We start from the raw sequence: 26,688 nt of genomic DNA, 5'->3' as shown, positions 1-26,688 counted from the left end.
CGCCATTATCTTGACTTCCATTGTCTCCTAGAACATTACTCATTCAAGAATATGTTTGATTTTTTACAAGAACTTCGACACTCGCCGCTCATTACAGTTTAGCTCTGCAATATCCAGTCAACACTGGCATTTGTAAACTTGAGCTCTTCAACCTTCCGTACACATAAACTTTTACAATAATCCCATAAAAGTTTCACTGCACTTCAGAATTTATCCGACATCTGCGCAAAGTCAAGGGCAGTACAGCCAGAGGCGGTGGTATTGGACACCGTTGTGCATTTATTTGTTACTTATTTACAACTCATATTTTACGGTAATGATTGTAACTCACTAGTTCATCTAACGAAATACTTACATGTTGTTTTATGATTCCTGAATAGGACAAGTGCAGTAAGAGGTGGAGCGAGAGAGACAAAAAGGCAGAATGACCTCAGTTTTAAAACTGAATCCTTTCTGTTATGTATATATGTTTTTGTGAACATATGTATTACTATCGTTTTAAAGACATCGAAAGCTAGAGGAGCTATTGTGAGAAAGGGAGAAAATGTGCAACAAATTCCATGAGAAGGAGAGAAAAAGAGAGAAGAAAATATCTTATGAATGGCTTTACTGGTAGGGGTGAGAATTATTTCTTAAAAGAGTCCCTATGTTTTAATTACGAATTGTATACGTTTAGAAGTAGGGTAATTCTCTATCACCCGCGTCTGTCATTTTTCTTCCAATCCTGCTGTGACCCACAGGAATCGGCTAGCACCCACGTATTTTATTGCTCAAGTCGTATTGGATTTGTAAGGAAACGTTCTCATGTCGTTTCTTTCCTCGCTTGGCCAGTGGGATCGATCACGGGTTCCTCCGTTGTGAGCCGAGAGAGAGAGAGAGAGAGAGAGAGAGAGAGAGAGAGAGAGAGAGAGAGAGAGAGGTCCCCCCATGAGGAACATAACAGTTCTTAACGACGGCTCTTATCGACTCCACTAACCGTTAAAACATGTCATAACCGTTGTCACACACTGGCACTTATAACTTCGGCTCCATTTCCAGCCTGATTAGCAAGTGACAATCAGCCGAATTTTTTTCTTTTCCGCACAAGCGTGACGCCATAAAGGAATGATTTCTTTTCTGTCTATCAGGCTTCAGGAAAATATAAGGTGATATGCTTCGGTATTTATTTTTTGTTTTGAATGTTCGTAAGATTCGACACTCGAAATCATTGCAAGGGAGCATTTCAAAATGTTCGTTTATTTTCTTAAAAATTCAGTGTATTGGTGACTGGTGATTTTATTTCGAGTGGCAAATTTTATTAAACTGCATTTCCAAAAAAAGTTAAGTCCTTTGATGGTAAGTAAAAATTATTGCAAAGTAATTTAGAATATTTCTGTGACGGGATACCATTCACTATTTCCATACTTTCTTTCTTATTTACTGTTTGTATATGTGGAAAAGTCTCCATATTTTTATTAGGGATTTCATATACATTCTTTAAGTTCTTCGGTGTTCTGTAATGTCTCCAAACATTTCACCCTTTCTCAGACAAATGTTTTTATGCAGATTTGTAGCTATAATGGCCAAATTTTGATCTCTCACTTGATATTACCTTCCCTTTAAATACTTTGACAATTGTGGCTCATTCACTCCTTTGTAACCTACTTGCTAATGGTAAATATTTTAGTGAGTGACACATGAGCATATTTTCTGGTATTTATTTTTTTGAGAGTTTCCACTTAAATTTTACGCGAAAAAGCCAACACAGTATTTGGAGCAAAACAGAATTCTCGCACGTTTGTCGCCTTGTGACCAAGAATCGACGCCATGTTAACGCAGAAAGAATTGCAGGAGAGAATCTTCTCTTTAATGACTTTGTGTGAATGCTATGTTTTAGAAACAAGCTACAATAATGGCATTTAGGCTATGGAAATGTTTCGGATATAGTCAGTTGATCGTGACATGGTTAGTATTAGATATTAATTAGCTAAATGCACATACATGGTCCTGGTAGCTGCCTGTTTTTGCTGGGGCTGTACAGTGGTGTGATCCCGAGTTCAAGCTTATTCATGGATTAATAGATTTCACTGATAACGTGACCTTACCTTCTGTGTGAGTTAGGGAAGGGGAACTTTGGGTTCCATAGGTCTACCTGCTGAGTTATCAGTGGCCATTGTCTGGTTTCCACGGGTCCTGGCTTGGGTGAGCGACCTTTAAACCTTCGTCAGTTATAGGAAGAACAGTGTTTGTTTATAGTAGTTGCGAGTTGGTCGTGTGACATTGAACTTTTCGTGCCTTTGTTGCAACAAGTTATTGGAAAACACCGATTGAAATCACTGTGTGACAAGCCTTTACTCATCATCATTTTTTATCAGTTTGATACTTTTCTTTTTGCCTTAACTTGGCTCCTCACCTCTTAAACTATCAAGTTCTTGTCTCTGTTTTTTTTTTTAATTTAAATCCTCAACATTCACTTTTAGAATAATATCCAGATACTGACTACTCCTGATTATTCTTGAATCAGTTGTTATGACAAATAAATTCTCATTCCCTGACCAAGCTTCATTAAATAACATTTTACTACTCTATCATTTATTAGCCTGTTTACTTTGTTTTGCATTAAACATTGTTCAAGAAGGTGCAATGACATTCTTCTTAATCACCTTTTATGGTGCTCATTATTATGGCACTCCCCTCTGCTGCAACGGTATTTTAAACAGTATTTTAATCAACACCGTTATCTCACGAACCCATCACACTTTTCTTTTTGGGAGAACCTTCTTCTTCTTCCTTATGAGTCTGCGCTCATTAAAACTCTCTTCCCAACGGGAAACCAACTCTGAACATTTTAAATTCTTTGTCTGCTCACTCATCTTACCTGTCTTGATTCTTGGTACAGTTTTATGTAGTTTCTTTAGCGATATTCTTTTTTTCCTCGTCATGCCCTTGCTGGTCCGCTGGTATAGTGGTTAGTGCCGTGGAATGCCACTCAGATGTCGCGGGTTCGCGTCTCCCCCAGGTCGATGAAAAATCACTGGCTCTATATCATGATCAGTTACTGTTTCAGTGTGGGGTCTGCACGTGGGAGGTTGAAACCAACATTCTTTGGAAGCTTGAATCTCAAGTCAGTGGCCCCTGTGTGCTTGTTCCATGTGGATAGGTGTCATCTACTGAAAAAAATAATAATAATAATAATAATAATAATAATAATAATGTTACTTTCTCGTTCTGATAAAATTCACGTCTACAGTTGTAATTCTATTTTCACTCCTCTTTCCATCATTGTACTGTCAGATTATTGCATAACTAACTGTTCACAAGCAAAATACCAGATTTTTTTTTTTGTATGAGCTACCAGAATATTGAGGCACTGGTGGTTAGAAACCAGTTTGTACTGATAGTATGCAAGCAGGACGTCGAGACCTGTTCATCGGGTGCTGAACTAGTTACTTGATTATTCCTGCATGATGCAGGAGAGATAAAAAAAATATACGTTTTTTTACATTTTTACACGATGTAGGAAAGATAAAAATATACATTTTCGTCTATTTCGGGTGTTAAATTCCACAAATGACTAAAGTTATGTCATTTTATGTGCTAAAGACACTACCTCTCTCTCTCTCTCTCTCTCTCTCTCTCTCTCTCTCTCTCTCTCTCTCTCTCTCTTCTGGATTTATGGTTCTAATGAAGGTGAGAAGAAACCCCATTCGCTAATCATTTTGCTCTAATTTCGCTAATGAAAAACATCCCTTTGGCAGACATTCAAGACACATTCAGTGTCAGTGTGGATTTCCTATCCTATTCACAACGGCATAGTATGGCCTTCATTACAGTTAATGATCTAATATACTTGCAGCGAGCTTTTGCGTATAATGAACTATTCATCAGCTTAAATTTGGTTTTTCTTTGAAAGTCTTTTGAAACATTGTAGCATAGAAAATATGTTGTTTAGTCTTCAAGAATTCGAATTTTATACTGTCCTGCTATTCTTGGCTGATAAGTAAACGCACTGACAAGAAATTAACAGAATTATTAGCAAGCTCTTTACTGAGAAGTATTTATTTGTTATTTCTCATTTGAAAAGATATTAATTCTTTATTCTGCTTTTCATCAGTGGTTGAAGGAATCATTAGATGATGCTAATATTTCTTCTTCATACTGAATGCTGATTAGTACAGATTAATATAGATTAAGTCGGTCTTATTGCAGCACGGGCTCATGCACAGTGGCGACCCCTGAGTGATGGTAAGGTGTTAAATGAATAATAGGCCTAGTGTAGGGCTCTGGACTCAGACAGTCCAACCAAAACAGCAGCCATTCCGATTGTTGCCTCCACATTTAGGAATGATACGTTTTAACTCTCTCTCTCTCTCTCTCTCTCTCTCTCTCTCTCTCTCTCTCTCTCTCTCTCTCTCTCTCTCTCTCTCATCTCTCTCTCTCACCACACCATAGCTTACAGTATTTGACCGAAGTGAGTGAATATTGTGAAATGTTTTTAAGTGAGTGAATCCTGTGAAATGTTTTTAAGTGAGTGAATATTGTGAAATGTTTTTAAGTGAGTGAATATTGTGAAATGTTCTTAAGTGAGTGAATCCTGTGAAATGTTTTTAAATGAGTGAATATTGTGAAATGTTTTTAAATGAGTGAATACTGTGAAATGTTTTTAAGTGAGTGAATATTGTGAAATGTTTTTAAGTGAGTGAATCCTGTGAAATGTTTTGACGTAACCATCTAGTTTCTTTAACTGAATATTATTTAATGTCATTTACCTGTTATTTTGTCTCTTAAGATATTTATAACAAAATCAGTTATTCTGTTAAACTTATATTTCTAATTTGTTTTATCTTTTTTATTCATTTGTTTACTTTATCGTTTCATCAGTTTTATTTAACTTCTTGCCCATTCTTTTTCATTAAACTTATAGCACTTATCGACTATAACATGGATTGCCAGATACCTTCCCCGTAGGGGTGTAGTGCCGTCAGTACACATCATGCGGTGCACTGTAGGCATTACTTTAGGTTCTTCACAATGTCCCTTTGGCCCATAGCTGCAACCCCGTTCGTTCCTTCTACTGCAGCTCTGTTCGTATTCTCTTTCTACCAACTTACTTTGCTCCCTCTCCTAGCAGTTGTTTCGTAGCGCAACTGCTTTGAGGTTTTACTTCTGTTAAACCTTTCAATCCTTTATGCTCTCAGTTTCCCTGTCAAAGCTGAATCACCTCATGGGGCCCAGCTTTTGGCCTTTGTCCTAAATTTTATAATCCATTCCAGTCCATGACTAATATCTTTTTACCATTAAATCTCGGTACCCAAAGTGAAATACCTCCTCGTTGCATTCACCGTTTTACATTAGCTTTTATCTGTATTAATCAAAGTAGATTTCCTTTTCCCCATTTATAGCTACGGCCTTGATATTCTCATTTTATCGAAACGCTCAGATATTATTGTATATGATGTGTGTGTGTGTGTGTGTGTGTGTGATGCACAAGTGCTCTTAAAAGCGACAGGGAATCGTTTCCACTCGAGAAAGATTTGAATAATCCAAGGGATTTGTTGGCGTAGTTGAAAGTTGATGGCACTATTTCTTTACAAGATTCCAAACCTCAACAACCTTGTGTTCAGAATATATAACATGGGAGAGAGTATTGATCCAAGTTGGGTCAGTAGGATAGAAGTGACTATTTTGTGATCTATCACAGAAGCCTACTGTCCACTTTAATCAAGGGTTAAGATAACCTTTTTTTTTAAGCATTAAAAAAAAAAGAATGTTCAGTGACAAAAGTAAACGCCGAAGGTGTGTATTATGATATTCTGTATGAACTAAAAGCAGAATCAGTTACACACGAATTCTTGGGGACTATTTTTACGTTGTTTTACATGAAAGTATAGCTTAATGTGACAAAGTTTCAAGCAAAACAGAACATGATTGGCAGCGAAAGGCATCTGGATGTCATTAAGTCAGTCGTCGTAAGTCCCATGAACTTTAGAGAGTGTTTTGAATTGTACTTTCTTGAGAATGAAATGTTGCGCATTCCAAAGGCCCTTACACCTTAACCCCATTAAAGACAACGACCTATTTACCAAATCGAACTCTTCGAGTCCAAAGCAGAAACCTTCTCTTGAATTGCCGAAGGGAATATTATTTGTAACTGCCATTTTATATTCCTGAACTTGTACAAAATTCTGCCCTGTGTCCTTTACAAAGAAATAAAAAATCCTGTTTTATAAGCTTCAGATGCTTTGCCTGATATTGTTAGAAGCATCGTTCTTCAGTTCGTACTGGAACTTTTTTCTTTGAGATTTCAAAATCATGTCTTTCTCTTGTTTCACTTCCATCATCCTCTGTTTCACTTTCATCATCCTCTTTTTCACTTCCATCCTCTGTTTCACTTTCATCATCCTCTGTTTCACTCTCATCATCCTCTGTTTCACTTTCATCATCCTCTGTTTCACTTCCATCATCCTCTGTTTCACTTCCATCATCCTCTGTTTCACTTTCATCATCCTCTGTTTCACTTCCATCATCCTCTGTTTCACTTTCATCATCCTCTGTTTCACTTCCATCATCCTCTTTTTCACTTTCATCATCCTCTTTTTCACTTCCATCCTCTGTTTCACTTTCATCACCCTCTGTTTCACTTTCATCACCCTCTGTTTTACTTTCATCATCCTCTATTTCACTTTCATCACCCTCTGTTTCACTTTCATCATCCTCTTTTTCACTTCCATCCTCTGTTTTACTTTCATCATCCTCTGTTTCACTTTCATCACCCTCTGTTTCACTTTCATCATCCTCTATTTCACATTCATCATCCTCTGTTTAACTTTCATCATCCTCTGTTTCACTTTCATCACCCTCTGTTTCACTTTCGTCATCCTCTGTTTCACTTCCATCATCCTCTGTTTCACTTCCATCATCCTCTGTTTCACTTCCATCATCCTCTGTTTCACTTTCATCATCATCTTTTTCACTTCCATCCTCTGTTTCACTTTCATCATCCTCTGTTTCACTTCCATCCTCTGTTTCACTTTCATCATCCTCTGTTTCACTTCCATCATCCTCTGTTTCACTTCCATCATCCTCTGTTTCACTTTCATCATCCTCTGTTTCACTTCCATCATCCTCTGTTTCACTTTCATCATCCTCTTTTTCACTTCCATCCTCTGTTTCACTTTCATCATCCTCTGTTTCACTTTCATCACCCTCTGTTTCACTTTCATCATCCTCTTTTTCATTTCCATCCTCTGTTTCACTTTCATCATCTCTGTTTCACTTCCATCATCCTCTGTTTCACTTTCATCATCCTCTGTTTCACTTTCATCATCCTCTGTTTCACTTCCATCATCCTCTGTTTCACTTCCATCATCATCCCTCTGTTTCACTTTCATCCTCTTTTTCACTTCCATCCTCTGTTTCACTTTCATCATCTTCTGTTTCACTTTCATCACCCTCTGTTTCACTTTCATCATCCTCTTTTTCATTTCCATCCTCTGTTTCACTTTCATCATCCTCTGTTTCACTTTCATCACCCTCTGTTTAACTTTCATCATCCTCTATTTCACATTCATCATCCTCTGTTTAACTTTCATCATCCTCTGTTTCACTTTCATCACCCTCTGTTTCACTTTCGTCATCCGCTGGCAATAACAGTCAAACTTGAACCCTGAGTTTTTATCGCCGCTGCCTCGTTCCGTTTCGCAAATTCAGCGAAATAAGAAACAGGCGCGAGTTGGAAACTTCACTTCGCTCAATTAGTTATCCGATACTGATCGACCATTTAGCGCAAGTGTCTGTGCAGAGCAGTTCCCATTAAGAACACTGCTCAGGCGGGGAAAATCATTTCATTCTTAATCTTGAACTCATACGAAGAAAGTGATATCCTGTTGCAGTCGTTATGCCAAGTTTCTGATGAGAATGGTTTTGTTCTCCCATTCTGTTGCTTGAAGGTTGAGGTGACCCAATAAGAGTATTTGTTTTATGTGATAAGATATTAATGAATGTAATTTAATTGGCTTTCTTGACTTTGACGTTATCACCCCTTGTTGGATTTTGCAAACTCTTCTCATTTTTTCAAGAAAACCTTATTGGTTTTTATATCGTTACTTGACTAACACGTTTAATTTTTTTAATCCTTGCAAGACCTGGGAAACCATTTTTTTTATTCTTTTGTAGTAGGGAGCTGCTACTATAGTTTTTCAGATTCATTTCGTTCCTTGGTGACCTCACTCGTGCACTGGTAGACCTAACCTGATATAAGGACTAGAATTACGTTCTTCAGAACATAAATATTTTACATACATTAGTCACCTGCTTTGAATCGTTCGTGGAATGTAGAATCAATATTCTCTCATGTTCATTGATAAACGGTTATTTTAGAGATTTAGATCTCTTCCATTTAGAAGTGACATGATTCGTACTTTGTTCTTGTTTTCAAATTTAGCTACGAAAATACCTCTTTAATGTAAGCTCAGTTTCAAAATAACCTAAAATGAGCCTGTCCTCATTGTTCTTGAAGTTTGGTTCAAATCTGAGTCTCTCTCTCATTTCCTGAGCCATCTTTAACCCACCGGTTAATTTACTGGTAGTGGGGTGAAAATAGTTGGTTGTGACTACACTTGTCCTGATTGAATGAAATATGTGAAAAATATCAGTTACTTTACTTTCAACTTACACTTCCCTTTTTACTTTTTTTACTTTTTATTTAATTATTTATTTTAGTATTTGTATTGTAACTATGTATTTTCATAAAAATAATTAAAATCGAAAGGATCGTCATGCTTTCAGACATGATGAATATCATACTTCCGTTTAGAGTCTTTTTTTGGGAGACATGATGAATCGGAAACAGTTTCGTTGACCTTATTTACTTTCCGTTCCTTGTTACATTTTTTTTTATTTAATTATTTTTTTAGTATTAGTATTCTAAATATTTATATTCATAAACATAATTAAAACCGAAAGGATCCTCATGCTTTCAGACATGATGAATATCATACTTCCGTTCCCTATACTGGGGGGAGGGGGAGAAATTACGAATACGAATTTTCCAATTGAATCGCAGTCGCCCTTTGACAATGTCTGAAACAGTTTCGTTGACTTTATTTTACTAGATATCATACAGTAAATGGACATCTTACTTTCTTGAAATATTTATAACATTTTCCACTAATTATTGACCTTACTTCATATCCTTTACCTCCTTTCTATTTTTTTTATGAAAACCACTTTTAACCTATATCCTTTCTGCACCATTTTCTCACGAAGCTTTATAATCTCTTCAGCGACATTTTTTCGTATTAGCATCACTTTGCGTCTCCTTCCCCGCATCCCATTTTGGCCTCATGAATTCTCCCTCCGAGATGTTCGGGTATTTTCCCATCAGGTGGCGTCTCTGCCCGTGTGTGATAGTGTCATCATCCTTCCAACTATTTAAGCCTCTTACTGTCTGTCTACTCGTAAAATCTGAATAGTATTTCAACGTTAAGAATCACGAGGCGCTTGCAGGACACTTTCTTATTTTGTGTGGAAGGACTCTTGCCACGGGAGAATTAAGGACGTTAATCTTCGTATATATTTTATATATATATATATATATATATATATATATATATATATATATATATATATATATACACACACACATGAATGTATATATATATATATACTATATATATATATATATATATATATTTATATATTTATTTATATATATATGTATATATATTTATATATATATATATATATGTATATATATATATATATATATATATATATATATATATATGAATAAATATATATATATTTATAATATATATATATATATATATATATATATATATATATATATATATATATATATATATATATATATATACCTGTATATGTGTGTGTGTGTGTGTGTATAAGCGTGACTTTTTCATAATCACAAACATTAAGCCACAAATATCTTTTAACATCGAATTCATCATACAGTACCTTGGGAATAACTTACATCCAGAGGGAATTTCGATGCCTAAGTGCTTCTGCCCAGGCCAGGACTCGAACATAGGCCTTTAGGTTAGAGACACTTGACCACCCGGCTGTCAAGAGAGGTATAAGTTGATATCCTGTTGATTCTGCCGTATCTATTCCTTTCGAATTCAGGTTCTGTCCTTAGAATCGACATCAACCCTTCTCCACCATGACAACTGGTTGGTAAGTTTGTAACATTTGATTGAATATGGTTTTTCGTTTTTGGGGATTATTGTTACTCTCGCTTTTTTTTATTTCTAATTTTAGTATTTTTTCAGTCATGCTGCGTAATATTTATCGTTAGTGGCCTTTTTTATTCTTATGCCCAGGTTCCACGTGTATTGAGTTATAAGTATGTAGTCCCCCCCACCCCTCTCTCTCTCTCTCTCTCTCTCTCTCTCTCTTCTCTCTCTCTCTCTCTCCATTGATAATGTTGTAATTGTAAGCCTAATATACAAAGATTGTAAGGAAATATAGAATTCTTCATTGAGATGAATATTAGCTCAATGCACATTCAAACTCAAAGGCCCATTTATTAGTCCAGTTTTATTGTAGTAAAAATGTGCTAACATTGAAAGATTCTTAACAAGAAATAACCAGCAGTTAGCAGCTATTGTTAGAAACCATGATTTTATATGCTCTATATTCTTTCAAGTATGGGTTAACTCATCTTTTCCATGATTAACTGCACTTAACAAGAAGTGCTTGTTTAGAGGATTTGTCCACAAATGATAGTCTGATGAAGACTTTTCCGGTAAGTGTAAAGGAAAAAGCTCAAGACTTGGTCAGACTTTTCTGGTAAGTGTAAAGGAAAAAGCCCAAGACTTGGTATGGAAGCCATGCCAGTCATACACAAAACACCCTATTTAGGTAAAGTTCTGAAGTTCTCAACTTTTACCTCAAGATGTTCCTTTACACGTAGCTATGGCCTTTTCCCATAAACTGGTCTTGAGCACAGTGAAAGAGGCAAATACTTGCGTAGAACAGATATATATATAATATATTTCTCATTTCCTGCATCTAGTCGCAGATTTGGAAGTATAAAATATTTTTAGAAAAGAGACATTGAGATGGCCATTCTTAACAGGTACTTTCAACACCAAACAGTCATCACTCCCGATCACTGGTCAGTGCCTATATTAGCATTCCATATGCAGGCATCACCGGGCTTTGCAACTGCCTGGCACAAAGATGCTGCTTTTTTAGTTGCCTAATCGTAGATTGTTACTTGTAGCTGGGAATTAATTGAGAATCTAAATGGAATAAAAAAACCCAATATGCAGAAAACTGGATAGCAAAAAATGTTATGCGTGGCGGGGGCCGGGGGCGGGGAAGAAAGAACAGTGATGATAAAATTAATGAAGGCATTCCTCTTTCCAGATATATTTTACCGTTTTCTTGCAAGAGAGGTCATAGTGACAAGAATTATAAGAACCAGCAAAAATGCCCAGAAAACATTTATTAAACTTTTCATGGCGTTTTACTTAAGGCACCAGAGGAAAAATGAGTATTTTAAAGCGAGACCAGAAGTCTATATCATTGTCCTTGTATTATCGCTTACAAATTTTGTAAATCCATCATAATTTTAATTAGATCATCACTGACTCTGTACCCTCAGCTTATCTTCTCCATATGTACATCCAGTGCGTTTGCCTTCTGATGACTGTTCCACAGAAATCGTAACGATCGCCTAAAATTTAACTCGCTGCTCTTCCATTGAGTTCCTTTTTCAACTTGAATATTTTATTTCCTGCGAAACATGTAAACTTAAGTTCAAAGAAGTCGTCTTCATCCGACGACGACGAATGTGAAACAAGCAAAAATGTCTCCAACTCTTCATTGAAATTTGGTTCCATGTTTACGGAACATCCAAAACGGCGCGCGAGGCAAAATCGAATCTTCATTCAGGGGAAACGAAAATTGGCGCTCTTTATCGTCCAAAGTTAATTGAAGATGTCAAATGGTAGTGCACAGGTCTTGTACAATTTTTCGGATTTTGAGCATTTTAAAAGTAAGCCATACATTTTTAATAGTGGCGTCATGTCGCAGTGAGAATATTTTTGTGTTCATAAATTCAGTGCTGCAATATATTTTACTGGATAGAGCACGTAAATATATGCTAAATATCAGTTCATGGTGGTTTTTAAGCAATTCACAGTAAAATAAGTTAATTTGTCAAATGGCTGTTGACAGTTTACCGCAGCCATTTTCGCCTTCTGTCTTATTGCATGAAATCCTGTGTTATGGAAACAGATGTGCAGTAAATAGCGCATATTAGAAGTTCATAGCTCGTATAATTTGCTAAATCTAAAGAACTAGTCAACAACTGGCAGAAAATTCAGTCTGTTTTTGATTGTTATGTTAAATTTGTAAAGTTAAATTAGTTTTCTATTATCACGTGGAGTCTTCAGATTTGAAATTGGAGTTGATGGCCTGTAAATTCTTCTTTTTTTGAGTTTATTTGAATTACAGAATTATTTCCAGATTTATCAGTTTTCGCTGAAATCCTTTGCATTTCATTTCTGTTTAAGATAAAAGGAAAAGCCCTTCAACATAAAACTTGACAGTGAATTATTTCTAAATTGATTTATTACTTATTCATTTATGAATTTGCTCATAAATTCATACAATTTTCTGTCTCAAAAAGGTAATGCCCAGGTGATCAATTTGGTATGGCTTCTGGAGGGGGTGCCCATAGATACCACATGGGCATCAGCTGAAGAGGACGTGGCCATCAACCAGCTGACCATCAGCGATCTGGAACCACGTCATCGCAATGCGCACCTCACCTGCCGCCTTGAGACCCGAGATTCTGTCCACTTCCACGTCACAGCCAACATTACAGACGCCTCGCTCATCATCTCCATGTTCTGTAAGTAGGAGGAAAATCCCTCATTCCTAGCTCATTTGCATGTCTTCTGGGGTGAATTCCCAAGAAATTTTCTGCAAGGGAGAATTTTCTTTTTGAGAATTATTACTACTATACTGAGGAGTCAGCGATCAGTGTCTCCTCTTACGACGACATCCGTCAGCAACTCGGTCGGTTGTGCCGTCTCAGCATTTCTTCATCAACTAACTTAGATTTAGCCAAATCTTAAATACAGTAATGATAATGTGCACGGCTCACGTCATCATTTACCTCACCGTCTATCGCCAACAAAACAGTATTAGACAACAGGTTTGTAAAATACTGTTATCATAATCCTGATTATTTAAGGAGCGCTTCAGTACATAAAATTTACCCAGGATGAAGTTCCCGGGACACGCTTTTGTGTATGTGTGAGTGTGTGTGTGTGTGTTGAAAACCCTGTTCCTTAAAAGTCCTGTTAAAGCCATTTATGGTAAGAAGGTTACAAGAGTCAAGAATGACAACGAGTAGTGAAGGAACAATGTAAATAACACGGCCCGATTGTATAGAATCCATTTATATGCTTTGTAACGTGTGTTATTTGTTTAATTAAAAGAAAATACAAGGATTTTACTTGCATCAGTTCATTGAGAAATGATAAACGGAAAGAGTTGTGCAGTGCCATGGGAGGATATCTACTGTGGGTTTTTATGCAGTTGTTTTTGAGATATAGATTTCCTATGTTTTATTGTAATAAATTATATTTAAGCTTCATTTTTATGTCAATGCAACACATTTTATAACAAAAACTTCAGTGAATTAGTCATTCTTGTCCACTGCAAGAATGTACTGCATCCTTGCCATACTTCTAAAAACCGGTTTGCCTTCTAGAATCCCTTTCTTTGATTGTATAACCACAGGACGTGTCTGAAGATTATGAGGAGTGGGAAGATGCTGATGATCTCCAAAGAGGTTGCTAGTGCCTCCAAGAAAACCATGTTCACTAAGAAGTATGGAAGGAGGAAGTGCAGAACCTGCTGTCCTTGACTGTCACCAAGTTCAATCAGATCAATCAGTGCCACTTCCAGTACTTCAGAGACATGTTTACATGGTAATGGCATGTGATTGGAAATCAAAGAAACCTAACAAAAAAAAAAGAAAAGAACATATAATCTACCGGACAAACCTGAGAGAGAGAGAGAGAGAGAGAGAGAGAGAGAGAGAGAGAGAGTGAGAGGGAAAAGGTTATCAGCACTCAAATCTTTAGTAGATACATGAATTAAAAACAAAAATACATGATGGGATGCATCGAGATGTAGGCTGGACGAGATGGGTGTATTCATCCAAATGAGCATCTGCATCACTGTTGTTTCAGTTACTCTTTAGCCACCTTACCCTTCCCAGTTTAAGATAATTATTGGACAAGCTTTGTCCGATCGAGAATTGACCAGGTTGCAGAATGACCGTGCTGTGATTTCATGAAAGCAAGTGTTAAAAGACATTTCTAAACGCGATAGTTGCAAGTGAACAAGAAAGCAGCACTTCAGTGGTAACCTAGCACACCTTGGTTTTCCAAGATTTGACACAATTTCAACTTAATCGTGATAAAAGCAGTTCCTGAAAGTCGCTTGCAACCCAACCAGGTTTGTGGATGAGGCTTGGCTGTTTTTTGCCTGACAAGAGTATTGCTGTCTTAAACTATGTATGGAAGCTATACTGAAGGCATTAATCATTTTGATGGTGAAAGATTTTTGCAATTAAACCAGAGGGGAAAACAAGGGTTTTACGAAGTTGGTTGGGGTTTCCATTCTGTTGCACTTTTCATCAAGAAAATTTATGGCCAAGAAGCTTTGGGAATTGTCTTATCAAAACATATAATTCTTATGCACAGGCATTTACTTTTTTGAAGATGTTAACCTTTGCATTGCAGTGTTGCGTTGTTGTGGAAGGTATTGAGAAATCTTTTGACGCCAGTCAGTTGGAAGAAAATGAAATTTCTCAGACATCACCAAACATCTAAATGAGTTCAAGACCTCAAGGTGCAGGAAAAAAGTATCACTGCTATCAATGGATCCTATCAATGTGACATGCAAATGAAGCACATCCTCAGCCCTCATCGCAGCAGGCTTCAACTGGATCACACAGTTTTGGGAAATATTCACCTGAAATTTAATGTCAAAGGGAAGGGTGCAAATTAATACTGGGTATAAACTTCAAACCTAAAAGAGTTTTTGTCACAGACAATAATAGATGCAGAAAATAAATAAATAAAAATTATATTTGAATTAGCATTTATTGTATGCATCAATATCATCCCATTGAAGGAGGTTGAGGATATAATATTATCTAGTGAAGATGTATTAATTATTAACTGGGGGCTGACCTGACCAGACTACTGGACAAACTGCCTCACTATCTTTATAGACACTATCTTGTCCCTTCAATGAAAGGACAAGATTATCATTATCCTGCCATTGAAAGCAGCTCTAAACCTTGAAGTCATTGAACCATTCTCAAGATTTGGTGTCTTAAAGTTGCTTGCAACCCAACCAGGTTTGTGGAATGAAGATTACAAAGTATTACAAGGTAATCTTTGATGAACTGCCTAAATCAGACCCAAGTCCCACTGTCATCAAATAATACAATTTGATGGATGGGTGGTCAGTGGCAAAAATGAAATTGACAGTGGCAATATGCATACTGGGATTCCAATTCATAACATCTGATTGAAGGTTGTCTGTGAAGAGGTGGACTACTGGCAGATAACACTATCTTGTGTGTAATATCCTGTGGGTGAACCATTTAGTAAGATTACAAAGACAAGGTAGATACCCCAAGTCCCACTGTCATCAAAGGATACAATGCAGGATGGGTGGCATTGACAGTGGCAATATGCATACCCTCCAATTCATAACTCTGATGAATGTCAAGAGGTGGTGGCCTGCAAGAAATTAATACAGTAGTGGTGTTGAAGATATTTCTGCTGGAGGCGTCCAAAGTTTGCTATGTGCCATAAAATGTTTAACCAATGCCCCATTAGGAGGTCACTGGGCAGTGACCTCATTCCAGTGTCTGAGAAGGCCAAAGGACTGTATTTTCTGCCCACCTTGGGAAAACGATGGATGCTTTCAATTTCCACCAGCTCATTTCATACCCAACAGGCAAACCTTCAGGGACTTTTAAGACGAGGGACATACATAAGTCAAAGTGGGTCCTGATGTCAGGAATAGCTTTACCAATTTGCACGAGGATGCTGAATTTGTCGCGCTTTCATCATTTATGCAAATGATGAGTTTCAAGCATGAGTTATTATATATTTCTTTGATCTATTTTTGTGCCTAAATGCGTCAAACTTTGAAGTTTTGTGTTTGTTTGTTACCTGAAAGCAAAATAGTATTATAATGTCTTTGATAAAATTTTTTAACTAAATAAATTCTCTGTCCCAACATAAACGTTCATATGTTAGTTTGTTTGCTGGTTGAAAATAATACATGTGGTATATGAACGTGAATTGGTCAACATATGGTTTTATAGTCGTGTTTGTAAACACTACGAAAAAAAGGACAATTGGCCAACGAAGGTTTAAAAGGACCCGCTGAGTTTACTGAAAAAAAAACAGACATTATCCACCGGGGCTCCTTCATAATTGGAACAGAACAGCAGATGATTGACCGTTTGAAAAATATGTTTAAGAGCAAATTCTTCTTGTATTCTGGTGTGCTTTAACATCCCGACACGGTTCTAGATGCCCCATTTGTTTCTGGTAGTGCCTGTTAAAATATAATTAAGCAAAGGATTTATGAATAGAGGTATAGGCTTAGGTATTGGTAAAATATAATAATAATGAGTTTATTGGTTATAGTCCACCTTCTTGATAATAAATTATATGTAAGGATTAAAAATAAGCTAAATTGTTATTAAATATATTCTTCTCTCTTATTTCCCATCTAGTTCTGGTTAATTGGATGATAGAGATAAAACTTGACTCTTTTCCTACTGATATTTTGTGGACTCAAAAAACTGTAATTTGAAAATTTCGATGACAGCTTTATAAAAGTTATCCCAGTTACCTGATTTATCATTATTAGTTTTAACACTTCTCTCCCATCTGAACGAAAGCCGATTCGTTTGATCACGTTTCTTTCGTTCCAGTTCTGTTTCAGGCTATTACGTTGTCCTGACGAGTCTCTTTTTCACCCCCATTGACTGTACACTGCGGTGATCAGCAGTCTTCCGATTGTTTGGGTCCCTCACTCTTCTGCTCTCCTTGTCTCCGTACTTTAAAGGTCAGGCCTTTGGCTTCCTTTAAAGGTCTCTGCATTTTTCCTACCTTCTTTTTTACTGTTCCTCGTTTTCTTCAGGTTGGATATATTAGGTCGTGAACCTGTCTCCCTCATCGGGTTTTCCATACAACACATTGGAAACAGCCAGTGAGGGCTAAATAAATTATATAACGAGAGAGAGAGAGAGAGAGAGAGAGAGAGAGAGAGAGAGAGAGAGAGAGAGAGAGAGAGAGAGAGTGACAAGCATACCCAAAAAATGTGAAGAATTTGAGAAGTCGAGAGAGCATTGTGGTTATTACAACTGCATACGCATCTAGTAAAAAGTGAATAGTAGATTCTATGTATATATGTATGTTTAGAAATGTTTGTGACGAAAAAATCTTTTTACGAGCACTTTCGAAACAAATAATGTGTACACTTATATAAAATTCAGGACAGGTTGGGATACATACATTAATAAACTGATCAAGTAATTACATGAATCTACTCGGAAAAAAATTCATACTCTTTCTTATCATTTAAAAACTTTAAAACAAAACTAAAGTTTTTTGTCCATTAATGAAGAACTTGGGAAATGTTTTCGTGGAAGCTACCATGATTATCTTAACTCATGTTGCGTCACGTGAAATAGCCTTCGTCTATGGGGGAACTGCTTAATCAAGAAATGGATTCGTATTTATTTTTCCAGTGCGTTTAGAACTTTCTTTTTGTTCTCTCAGACGGCAAAACAAGTGCGAAGAGACGTAAAAAGTGTAAATTTTCCACACTAATCAAAGTTTCCCTTTGTTTGCAATAAGAAGACAGTAGTTTTTTGGATTAGCATTGGGGATGGGGAGCGGTTTGGAAGTTGGGAATGAGGTGGGAGGAGGAGGAGAGAGATTGAGAAGAAAAGACACCAAGTTTTCTAAACTTGTGATACAACATCTCAAGAAGGAAAAATACATATTTCCTTCAAGTAATTTCCGAGATATTGATGAAGCGTCCTTAAATTACTAAAATATTCAAAGACACAGTTGCGCATTGTGCAGGCTATGAGTTATAAACTATAAACTGTTCATTTCTTTCCATTTATAAATTTACTTTTATTCATGAATTACTTGAATACAAAAATCTCTATAAAATTGATCAAAACTTTCATTCAGTTCATTTATACTGTATGCTGAAATGCTTCTATATATGACTGACAGAACTGACCATAAGTGTTAATGAAAATCAGTAAAAATTTATAATAAATCATATCTTTTTAAGACAGCTAGCTTCTCTACAACCTTAAAAGTACTGCTTCATTACAACATCCTTTCCAAAACCCAATTAGTTCTCGGTTGAGGACTCAGGGAAAGATATTTTCATGTCCACAAGACGGAAACGTTCGCTCAACCAATAAGAGTCAGGGGAACCAAACAGTTATCGTAAAATAGGCTTGGTTGTCAATTATTCGAAAATCCATCAGCTGTGCGTTTATGGCCAAGTCTTAGTTGGCTAAAGCCAGCTTCCCTTCTTCTTGGTTTGTTATTATACACTTATTGGGGACTAATTTAGCCATTTCCAGCCTTATATGGTAACTAACAACTAGACTCCAATGAGATTAACCAAATCCACTTGATTTTGTTTTTACATTGTAGTGACTCATGTAATTTGTATTTTGAAAATAATAAATGTAACATCACTTGACCCGCAGTTTACAGAACCTGATATTTTATTTATAATTGTGATACATTATTTTCTTGCGGGTTGCTGACAGACCGAGGGTAGACATAATTTACCGGTTCCTTCTCGTACTCTTTGACATGTAATGGTTTTTATCTGTAATGATATTAAATAGACAGCTCTAGTTGGTCATGACTCCCTTCGTACAAAGCAATTGATTGGTTTTGGTATTTGTTTAACATTTCAGAAACTAAGTTGAACTGATTAGTGGCTTCTAAGACCTAAATGGCTAGTGAGCCTTCTTTAGCTGAGGCTATGAAGTCCTTAACCTGCTTCATAGATACAGCATCCCGGCAGTTTTTTTTCCTTAGAAAAAGGAAACCATAGTTAAACCCCTACATCTTGGAATTTTGAGACTTATCATGTTATTCCATAGTGGCAGTATTTTTTACCTAAATAACCAGTTGTGTTACAGAACTGATTTAAACTTCATTAGATTAATAGCGTTGGATGTATGGTCCTGACGGTCAGGAGCTATGTAGGCTGTTGGATAATATGCAGTATTGTACTGATAGAATAAAAGGCAAGGGCTTCATTTTCTCCCACATCAGTGTTTGTGTATAGCAAAACTAAAGTCCCTAGGTAGGTGATGACAATGGTAGAGGTTAGAAGAAGACTTTTAAGAAAATGGCGTCATAGAATGGGAACTGGATATCCACAAGTCCAACTCCAGTTGTGTTAATGCTAAACACACCACGTTTAACACGAAATTGTTAGCAAGAGGCTAGCGTGAGCGAGTTAACACGGAACAGGGAAAGTATTCTCGGACGAGGGTCTTAGAGAGAAGACTGAAGGAGGCTTAAGAAAAGTAAGTTTTGCAGATAGAAGGTTGGAGTTCAGATCCCAAATGTTAGAGAAGGGAATAGGGAAAAAAATCAGCGTAACCACTACTGCTGGATGAGTTCATTCCTCATCTTTTGTAGAATCAAATCCATCCCTAAGATTGAATTTGGCCCACAACGACTATATATATGTATGTATATATATATATATATATATATATATATATATATATATATATATATATATATATATATATATATATATATATATAAAGTAATCCTTCAATTATCCTTTTTAATCGAGCCAAGGGTCCCTCAGATAATGGCAAAATCCGAATAAGGGCGAGTAAAATAAGTCTACGGGTGTCCATGGGCCACTGTATACCCTTCCCCACCTAACCTTGTTAATATCATGTAAATGTAAGTACTCAATAAGCTTATAGACAACAACCATCACACTGTAAACTGAAAACTTTATGCAAAAGGCAATAGTCTACCTTTCCCCCCCCTATTTGTAACAAAATATACTGCTTAAATACACTGAAAAAATGCAACCACTTTCTCTCTCTCGTAAATGACACAGTTCGGTAGGTAGGTAGCCTACCATTAGTGTATTTTTAGTTAGCAACCTTCTTATCAGTTGTTACTATATTGTATTACCATAAACAAGATACAAAATGTATGCCGTATGTGAAACTACATTGTTGAACCTATGGTGCAGCGAATTGCTGTAAAAATCGTTCAGATAGTGAAACAAACATGAAATTTATTTCTAAACATTCCCTAGACTACGCTCTCTCTTGAAGGACGCGGCACCACAAATCCAAGATGGCGGCTGTTGCTAAAATGGCGCCATCTGTCGACCAATTCACTGGTTTGGGAGCAGCTATTGGATGGAATATGCCAGTTTTTTTAAACCTCGACTTTTGGGTTATAAAGTAATTATACTACACATTTTATTGAAAACCCTTACTAAATGATTGCAACTTAGATTGGCGGCTCAAAATGGTTTTGTAAGTTTTTTCTCTTCACAGCGCTAGCGAACATAGAACCAACTGTTTTGTTTAATGGTATATTCTTTGTGTGATCAGACAGTTTAACTAATATCACTATTTGCTCAGCTGAAATAAACAATGATATGGTCACATACAACATTGTGTCTAAGACTGTAACCATAAAAAGAAAGAAGAGAAATACGGACTAAATGCAGCAATCTCTATGTATAGGTCTCTCAGCCTACACCTTTGAAAAATTCGAGGATAAGAAGATGGCATGGCATGACACGTTGGATGCTCAAGCTAGATTATCTACTGAAGAGAGGGCAATATTTATCTGAACTTGCATTGCAAGTGCACAGAGCTGTGCAGGGGGCCCAGCTTGTAGCACCACCTTTCCCGACAGCCTGCTTTGCATCATTGGTGAGACTGTTGGCAACTCTGCAGCTAGAGGCAGTTGGTGTCCAGAGGACTTTGTACTTCACCAGACTTTTGTATCCCCACTGTGAGTTCTCTGGCTGTGGCTGACCTGCAGTGGCTGCCCCCACACACAACGCCACAGCCTGTGCGTGGCTTTGGTGTGTTGGAGAGAAACTCCTGGTTGGTGGAGATGGCCTCATGTACCCTTTGTTTCCTGGCAAGTATATCAATTGTAGCTATCACAGTGCCAGCAGTGCTGGATCTTTCTTATAAGTATGGCAAACCTCTCAGGATATTCAGGTCATCTTCCTCTGGAAGATGATGACTCAGTTTAGAGGAAACACGGTGAACTCTGGAAGGTGTTCCATGTCATGCCAAACGGATCTTCTTGCCAACTCCGGAAGGCTGACACTGTATCACAGCCTGTGAACGCATGGAGAGAAGGCATGCATTCCTTCCACGGCCCAGAGAATTTGGGTCATGCAACAATCAGTGGAAGCTCTGGCCTTATTAATCACCATAACTATATTTTTAAAATTGTGAGAGGTGACTACTGACTTTAACGACAGGTATCTGTGTCATTGTTTAATAATGATGGTCTGCTCCATGTTCTGTTGGCATGTTGGCTGAAGAAAAGATGCGAATAATCGCTTTCTCCGAGCACTTTTCAGTCGATGCCTCGCAAGGTCTTGGACGTGAACCTTCGTGTAGTTAACATTGTAGCGAGACATCTGAACAGCATCTGGAACTGGAACAACTCTAATCTTTGTTGACATGATCTTGAAGTACAGTTGGATGGGGTGTGTTCTGTCAATCACCTTGTGCACCTTCCTCCATGATACACATTTGGGCCTGAGTCTCGCTTTGAGGCTGGATGTGTGCATACATCAAATACAGATGTGGTGATGTTACTTGCTGCTAGTTGTATCACAGGCAGAATGCAAGTGCATAGCCTCAGGTCTTTCACTTTTATGCACACGGTGGCAGAGAGCAGGACCAGCTGACCATCTGTGGGACATCAGTCTTTGGTTCCGTCGCTCTGGCGTCAACCATGGACTCTCAGGATGAGTCAGCTGAGGCTTCTGACGCTGTGTACAGCCTACCACCTCTGCTGGGAAGCTGGGAATGTTTGGATTCTCGATGCTGGAAAATTCTCTGCAGATCACGTGCGGCTCGTGGGCTCTCGTAGCTTTGAAAGCAGCCCAACGTCCTCATTAAGAAGAAGTTTCTGCTTTGACTGTTCTACCGGGACAAACTTCTTGCTGAAAAGTCAGTTCTGTTCTTCTTTATCTGCTCACTATGAGAAGAACTGCATTGTTTGTAAAGTCAAACTTCTGAAATTTGGTAAAGCCTCTCTAATAAGGTGTGTCTGTAGAAGTTCTGCTGAGCTGGTGGGCAATCTTTGTTGTCAATGAATATGGATCTATTCTTCTTCCTGAGAAAGGACTTTAAGTGTTTGCAACCATGACAACTGCTGACTCTCCAAGTATTTCTCGCATGAGGTGTTTGTTCATGGTGTGTTGTCTGCACTCATTAGACTCCTTACTTTGAACCTCTGTTTCGTATGCAGACATAGCCGGATGATCTGGGCCACCATCTGAGTGCTGACGGATCTTCAGTCAGCCCAATGGCCTCCGCCATCAGCCTTTATAAAATTGGTCTGCTCATGAGCTTTGGTCAGAGCCATTGCGAAACTGGCGACTGGTCTTGTGCACAACAAAGTTGCCAGCCTTGAACTCCCTTGTGCAACTCTGGGCATGAGCTCTCTGAGGTAAGCATGTCCCTGAATGAATAAGTAACAGGCATAGTTTGTATTATTGTTGGAAAAGAAGTAAGTATCAGCTCTGTGCAAGTATAACGTAGAGTTCAAATTGGCCTCCGGAAGGACCTGATCAGTAGGAATATCCTGGATTCATGAACAACACCATGTGAAAGTGAACTGGTTCTGTCTTCAGAAGGTCACACACTCTCTCAAACTCTAATGCCTGTGCTCATTATTGTTTGCTTTCTCCAACACAGTAGTCAGTGTGCACGGCTCCTCAGGAGTTTGTACAAACTGAGCTGTAACCTGGTGCATCTGCCTGCATGTCTGGTTACACTGCAGCCTGACAGGAAGGATTCTGCAGTTCCAGATGAAACAGCTCTGCACCTCCACCAGGCTTTCCTGTCCAACACTGCCATGAAGAGAACAGAGATCTCATTGCTGCCATCTCAATGTGCAATTTCACAAACATTACCAGATGCTGTCTTGACACCTGCTGATCAGGCCACTGCCACTGCCTGCTTTGCTACAGCATGAATTGGCTGATGGCTGTGATTGGGTATCTGGCCCAGGGTTCAGAAAATCAGTGACATCCTGCACTTTGCACATCACGTGTTTGATCATGGCAACAGAATAGGCCTGATCACACAGGAGAGGCTTAAATGAAGTTATAGTACTTCAAATTCTGGAAACTACTCTTCATTGAAGCGTGATGAGCTGACCACGTCAGATTCACTGCATCATCTATTTCCTGGGTGACTAACTGACCTTGTCAACCATGGACCACTAGTGCAAGCTGTGGCCCCAAGGCTATCTGTGGGTAGCTTTGGTATTGCGGTGTTGGGTGGCACAGAGTTCTTTGTTTGAAGAAGCTTTGTTGATGTTTGAGTGTGTCTGGCAATTCGAGCACCGACCTCACTTTCTCAGGTGCAAACTTTAGTTGCTGTACTTTCTCTGTCCAGTGTTCTTTCTTGGTGGGGTGCTGAATGTGGAATGCTAGTTCCATGGGAGGTAGTGGCATTGGTGCGATGGGTTGTGATTAGATCTTTGTCCATCACTGCAGTGGTGAACAACCCTTTTCGCAGTACAGGGACGAATACACCCTCCTCACATATTTGCTAACTATTGCAGCATCTCTAACTGTGCAGAGACCTCCAGCACTCTGTCAGAGATACTGAGGCCATACTGATGTAGCATTTCAGCCAGGTTTCTCTTCCTGGTTTGGCATGAACTGAAGTCATGTGGGCTAGAATGGTGTTTCTCTGTCTTTGGGTACTCTATGAGTTGTTGCTCCCCTCTTTGTCAGGGTAGCAGTTGAACTTTATGTTTATGCAATGGCCTGAATCTGACTGATATAAATCAACCTTTGTGACTTGATAATCATCAGCCCGTAACAACCATCCTACAAACTGGAGCAGAGAGGAGGCACAGAATTTCACACACAAGCCTCAGAAAATGTGCCATCAAGCCGTGACTGATGATCAAAAGTATAGACTTTCTGAGAATATTTGCTGCTTTGCTTAATGATAACTGCCTCTGAAGTCAGATGATTGAGCAAGTGCTTTCCCACATCCTTTTGAAATGCAAGTAATATCTGCGATTATGAGCCTCAAGTTCACCGAATTTCTGCCAGAAGTTTGTCTTTGGTCTCGTGGAATTTACACTTGGTGACTCTACACCTAATTGTTCCAGACGTTGTTGGTAGAGGTAGTAATGTCTGCCAGCCGAAATGTGACTGGATCATCTGAACAAGGTTGTTTCTGTGTAATATGTCATCGGTTCTGACAAAACTGAGTGGATACGCATCTGATTCTGACTCACGGTGCTACCTTGGTCTTTCTCCAAGGCTCCTCAGGTGGACCTTACTCATTCATGGGGAGCACAAAGACAGGCATGGTGATACTTAAACTCTGTGCAATGACATCCCCACCAGTCAACTTAGCAAAGGAGCTTGCCATCACTGAAGTATCTGCATTCACGCAATTTCAAGTCAAGGCCCTTAGTATGGCTATCTGAGATCAGATGCAGGTGCCACTTTCACCACAGAAAATGCAAGCTTCATTGTCTGTGACACAGTTCGGCGCCAGGTTTGCATTCAGTCTGACATTTGCTGGTCTGGTCATTGGATTGTCGCTTTCTTGCGGTCCAGTTTGGTGTTGTTAAGCAACAGCGACAGTTCACATGGTATTTTGCTGCATTTTCCTGAGAGTGGCCTCTATGCCATCACCTTCATCAGCCTTGCTGGATCCATTATCAGTGGCATTTCATTAATTTCACTGAACATGGGAATGTTCCTTGCCAGCATTGTGTACCCATCATGGTCTAGGACATGATGACTTGGAGGTGTGTCAAAGTGCTCACCTCTCTTTTGTCCTTCTGACAAAGACAACACAAACTCCAGTTTATTTTTCTACTGCTCAATATTGGATTGGCATCACATTCTGCCATGATTTCACTTTTTGATTAAGGCCGAGGGTTATCCTTTTACCACCTTAAACAAAGCACACACATTCCTGTATCTGCTGGTTCCAACTAGATTCGGTCTCCCTACACCTAGCCCGATCATTCATCCAGTGCCATTTAAGTCCCGTGTGATCTGTACACACCATCCGGATAAATACATGAACCATCATGTACAGCCCCCGCTGCGCCAAACAGCTCTCCCTCGTGGCACATCCCTGTCTATTCAGGTGCGGCTATCTAGCTATAGCTGGTCTGGGGCTGTTAGAAAGCATTTGGGACACTAAACTAAACTATACTACAACTTCTAGTCTAAGACTACAGGATTAGTAAGCTGGATTAGCTGGCACCTGAACCCATGCAGTTACAGCAGTGATGTCACCAGTGTGCCCACAGTTTTGTGTGCAGACATACACTCTCTTTTACATTTATTAATTTTCCTTCAAAATTGATGAGTTATTCGAAAGAGATGGCCTCATTAGGATCTAAAACCACAGAAACCAAGATCCATGCTTAAAACGATAATTGTTGAACAGGCATTATTTCTCATTATAATTATTGTTTCTACCTTTTCTTGGCAGCCATATAGCCCCCATATTTAAAGGTAAACTGTACTGGGAAGCTGCAGAAACATAATATTCAAGAAATAGTATGGAAGAGGCTTTACCATATTGCTAGAAGCAAATACATGCCATTCTAGTGAAAAAATTAGCCAAAATCTGTCATTCTGGCCGCCATCTTGAATTTAGCCGCCATAATCGATTTTGCGTGGCCAGCGCCCTTTCTGATGGGGAACTTTAAAGGCACTTGTGCAAAATTTCATGCTTGTTTCACTATCTGAATGCACTTGACATCAAATATGACACATCTCTTAATGCAACTCGATATTGCTAAATATTCCGTCTATTTGCATAAGTCAGGTAAGCTATTACAGCTGTACTTAAGATAACTTGATGGTAATGATAATTTACTTACTGAATCCATTTTTACCGTATTATTATCCTGTTATGTCATAATTGTAATATGTCTCAAAAAAACCAACATGCACCATCGGCACTTGGTAATGTCTACATTCTCAGAATCAGTTAATTGAGCCAACTAGCGAAAGAATTACGAGAATAATTTTTTAGTTGCTAAAAGAAAAGAATGTATTATTGGAATTAATTTTATTTTTGCACATAAATGTAAATCTGGTATATACAGATTAAAGTAAAATCCCTCAAAATTGCAAAACAGCTGTTTACTGATTAATTTTTTTTACATACTCGATATTGTTTATGTCAGTTCTTTGGTAAGTGGTTCTTAATTATAAGAGATGGTTATGGAAATGAGATTTGTTCCGTAAGCAAAAGACTATTTTTATTTTTTACTCCCATTTATTCAAGAGGATGGGATTACTGAGGAAAAGAGGTTAGCATAATGTTATCTGGTCTATGGA

At 38.1% G+C, this 26,688-nt stretch overlaps 2 protein-coding genes across 4 annotated transcripts in view; one reads left to right on the top strand and one right to left on the bottom strand.

The window, feature by feature from the left end:
- Positions 1 to 26,688, top strand: part of LOC136827948 (cell adhesion molecule DSCAM-like) — a 250,663-nt gene that overhangs the window by 161,684 nt on the left and 62,291 nt on the right. For all 3 annotated transcript variants that reach the window (XM_067085503.1, XM_067085502.1, XM_067085504.1), the window contains one exon: positions 12,641 to 12,865. In XM_067085503.1, the coding sequence (XP_066941604.1) occupies positions 12,641 to 12,865 (225 nt within the window). The remainder of the gene's footprint in view (positions 1 to 12,640; positions 12,866 to 26,688) is intronic.
- Positions 6,235 to 7,451, bottom strand: LOC136827584 (protein starmaker-like). Its single transcript, XM_067085062.1, has 3 exons — positions 7,256 to 7,451; positions 6,807 to 7,208; positions 6,235 to 6,776 (listed from the first exon to the last, which is right to left on the bottom strand). Exons 1-3 carry the CDS (start codon positions 7,449 to 7,451, stop codon positions 6,235 to 6,237), a joined length of 1,140 nt encoding a protein of 379 aa, XP_066941163.1.

This window comes from Macrobrachium rosenbergii, chromosome 42 (genome assembly GCF_040412425.1).
Source record: "Macrobrachium rosenbergii isolate ZJJX-2024 chromosome 42, ASM4041242v1, whole genome shotgun sequence".
Taxonomy (NCBI): Eukaryota; Metazoa; Arthropoda; class Malacostraca; order Decapoda; family Palaemonidae; genus Macrobrachium; species Macrobrachium rosenbergii.
This window is presented reverse-complemented; position numbering and strand designations above follow the sequence as displayed.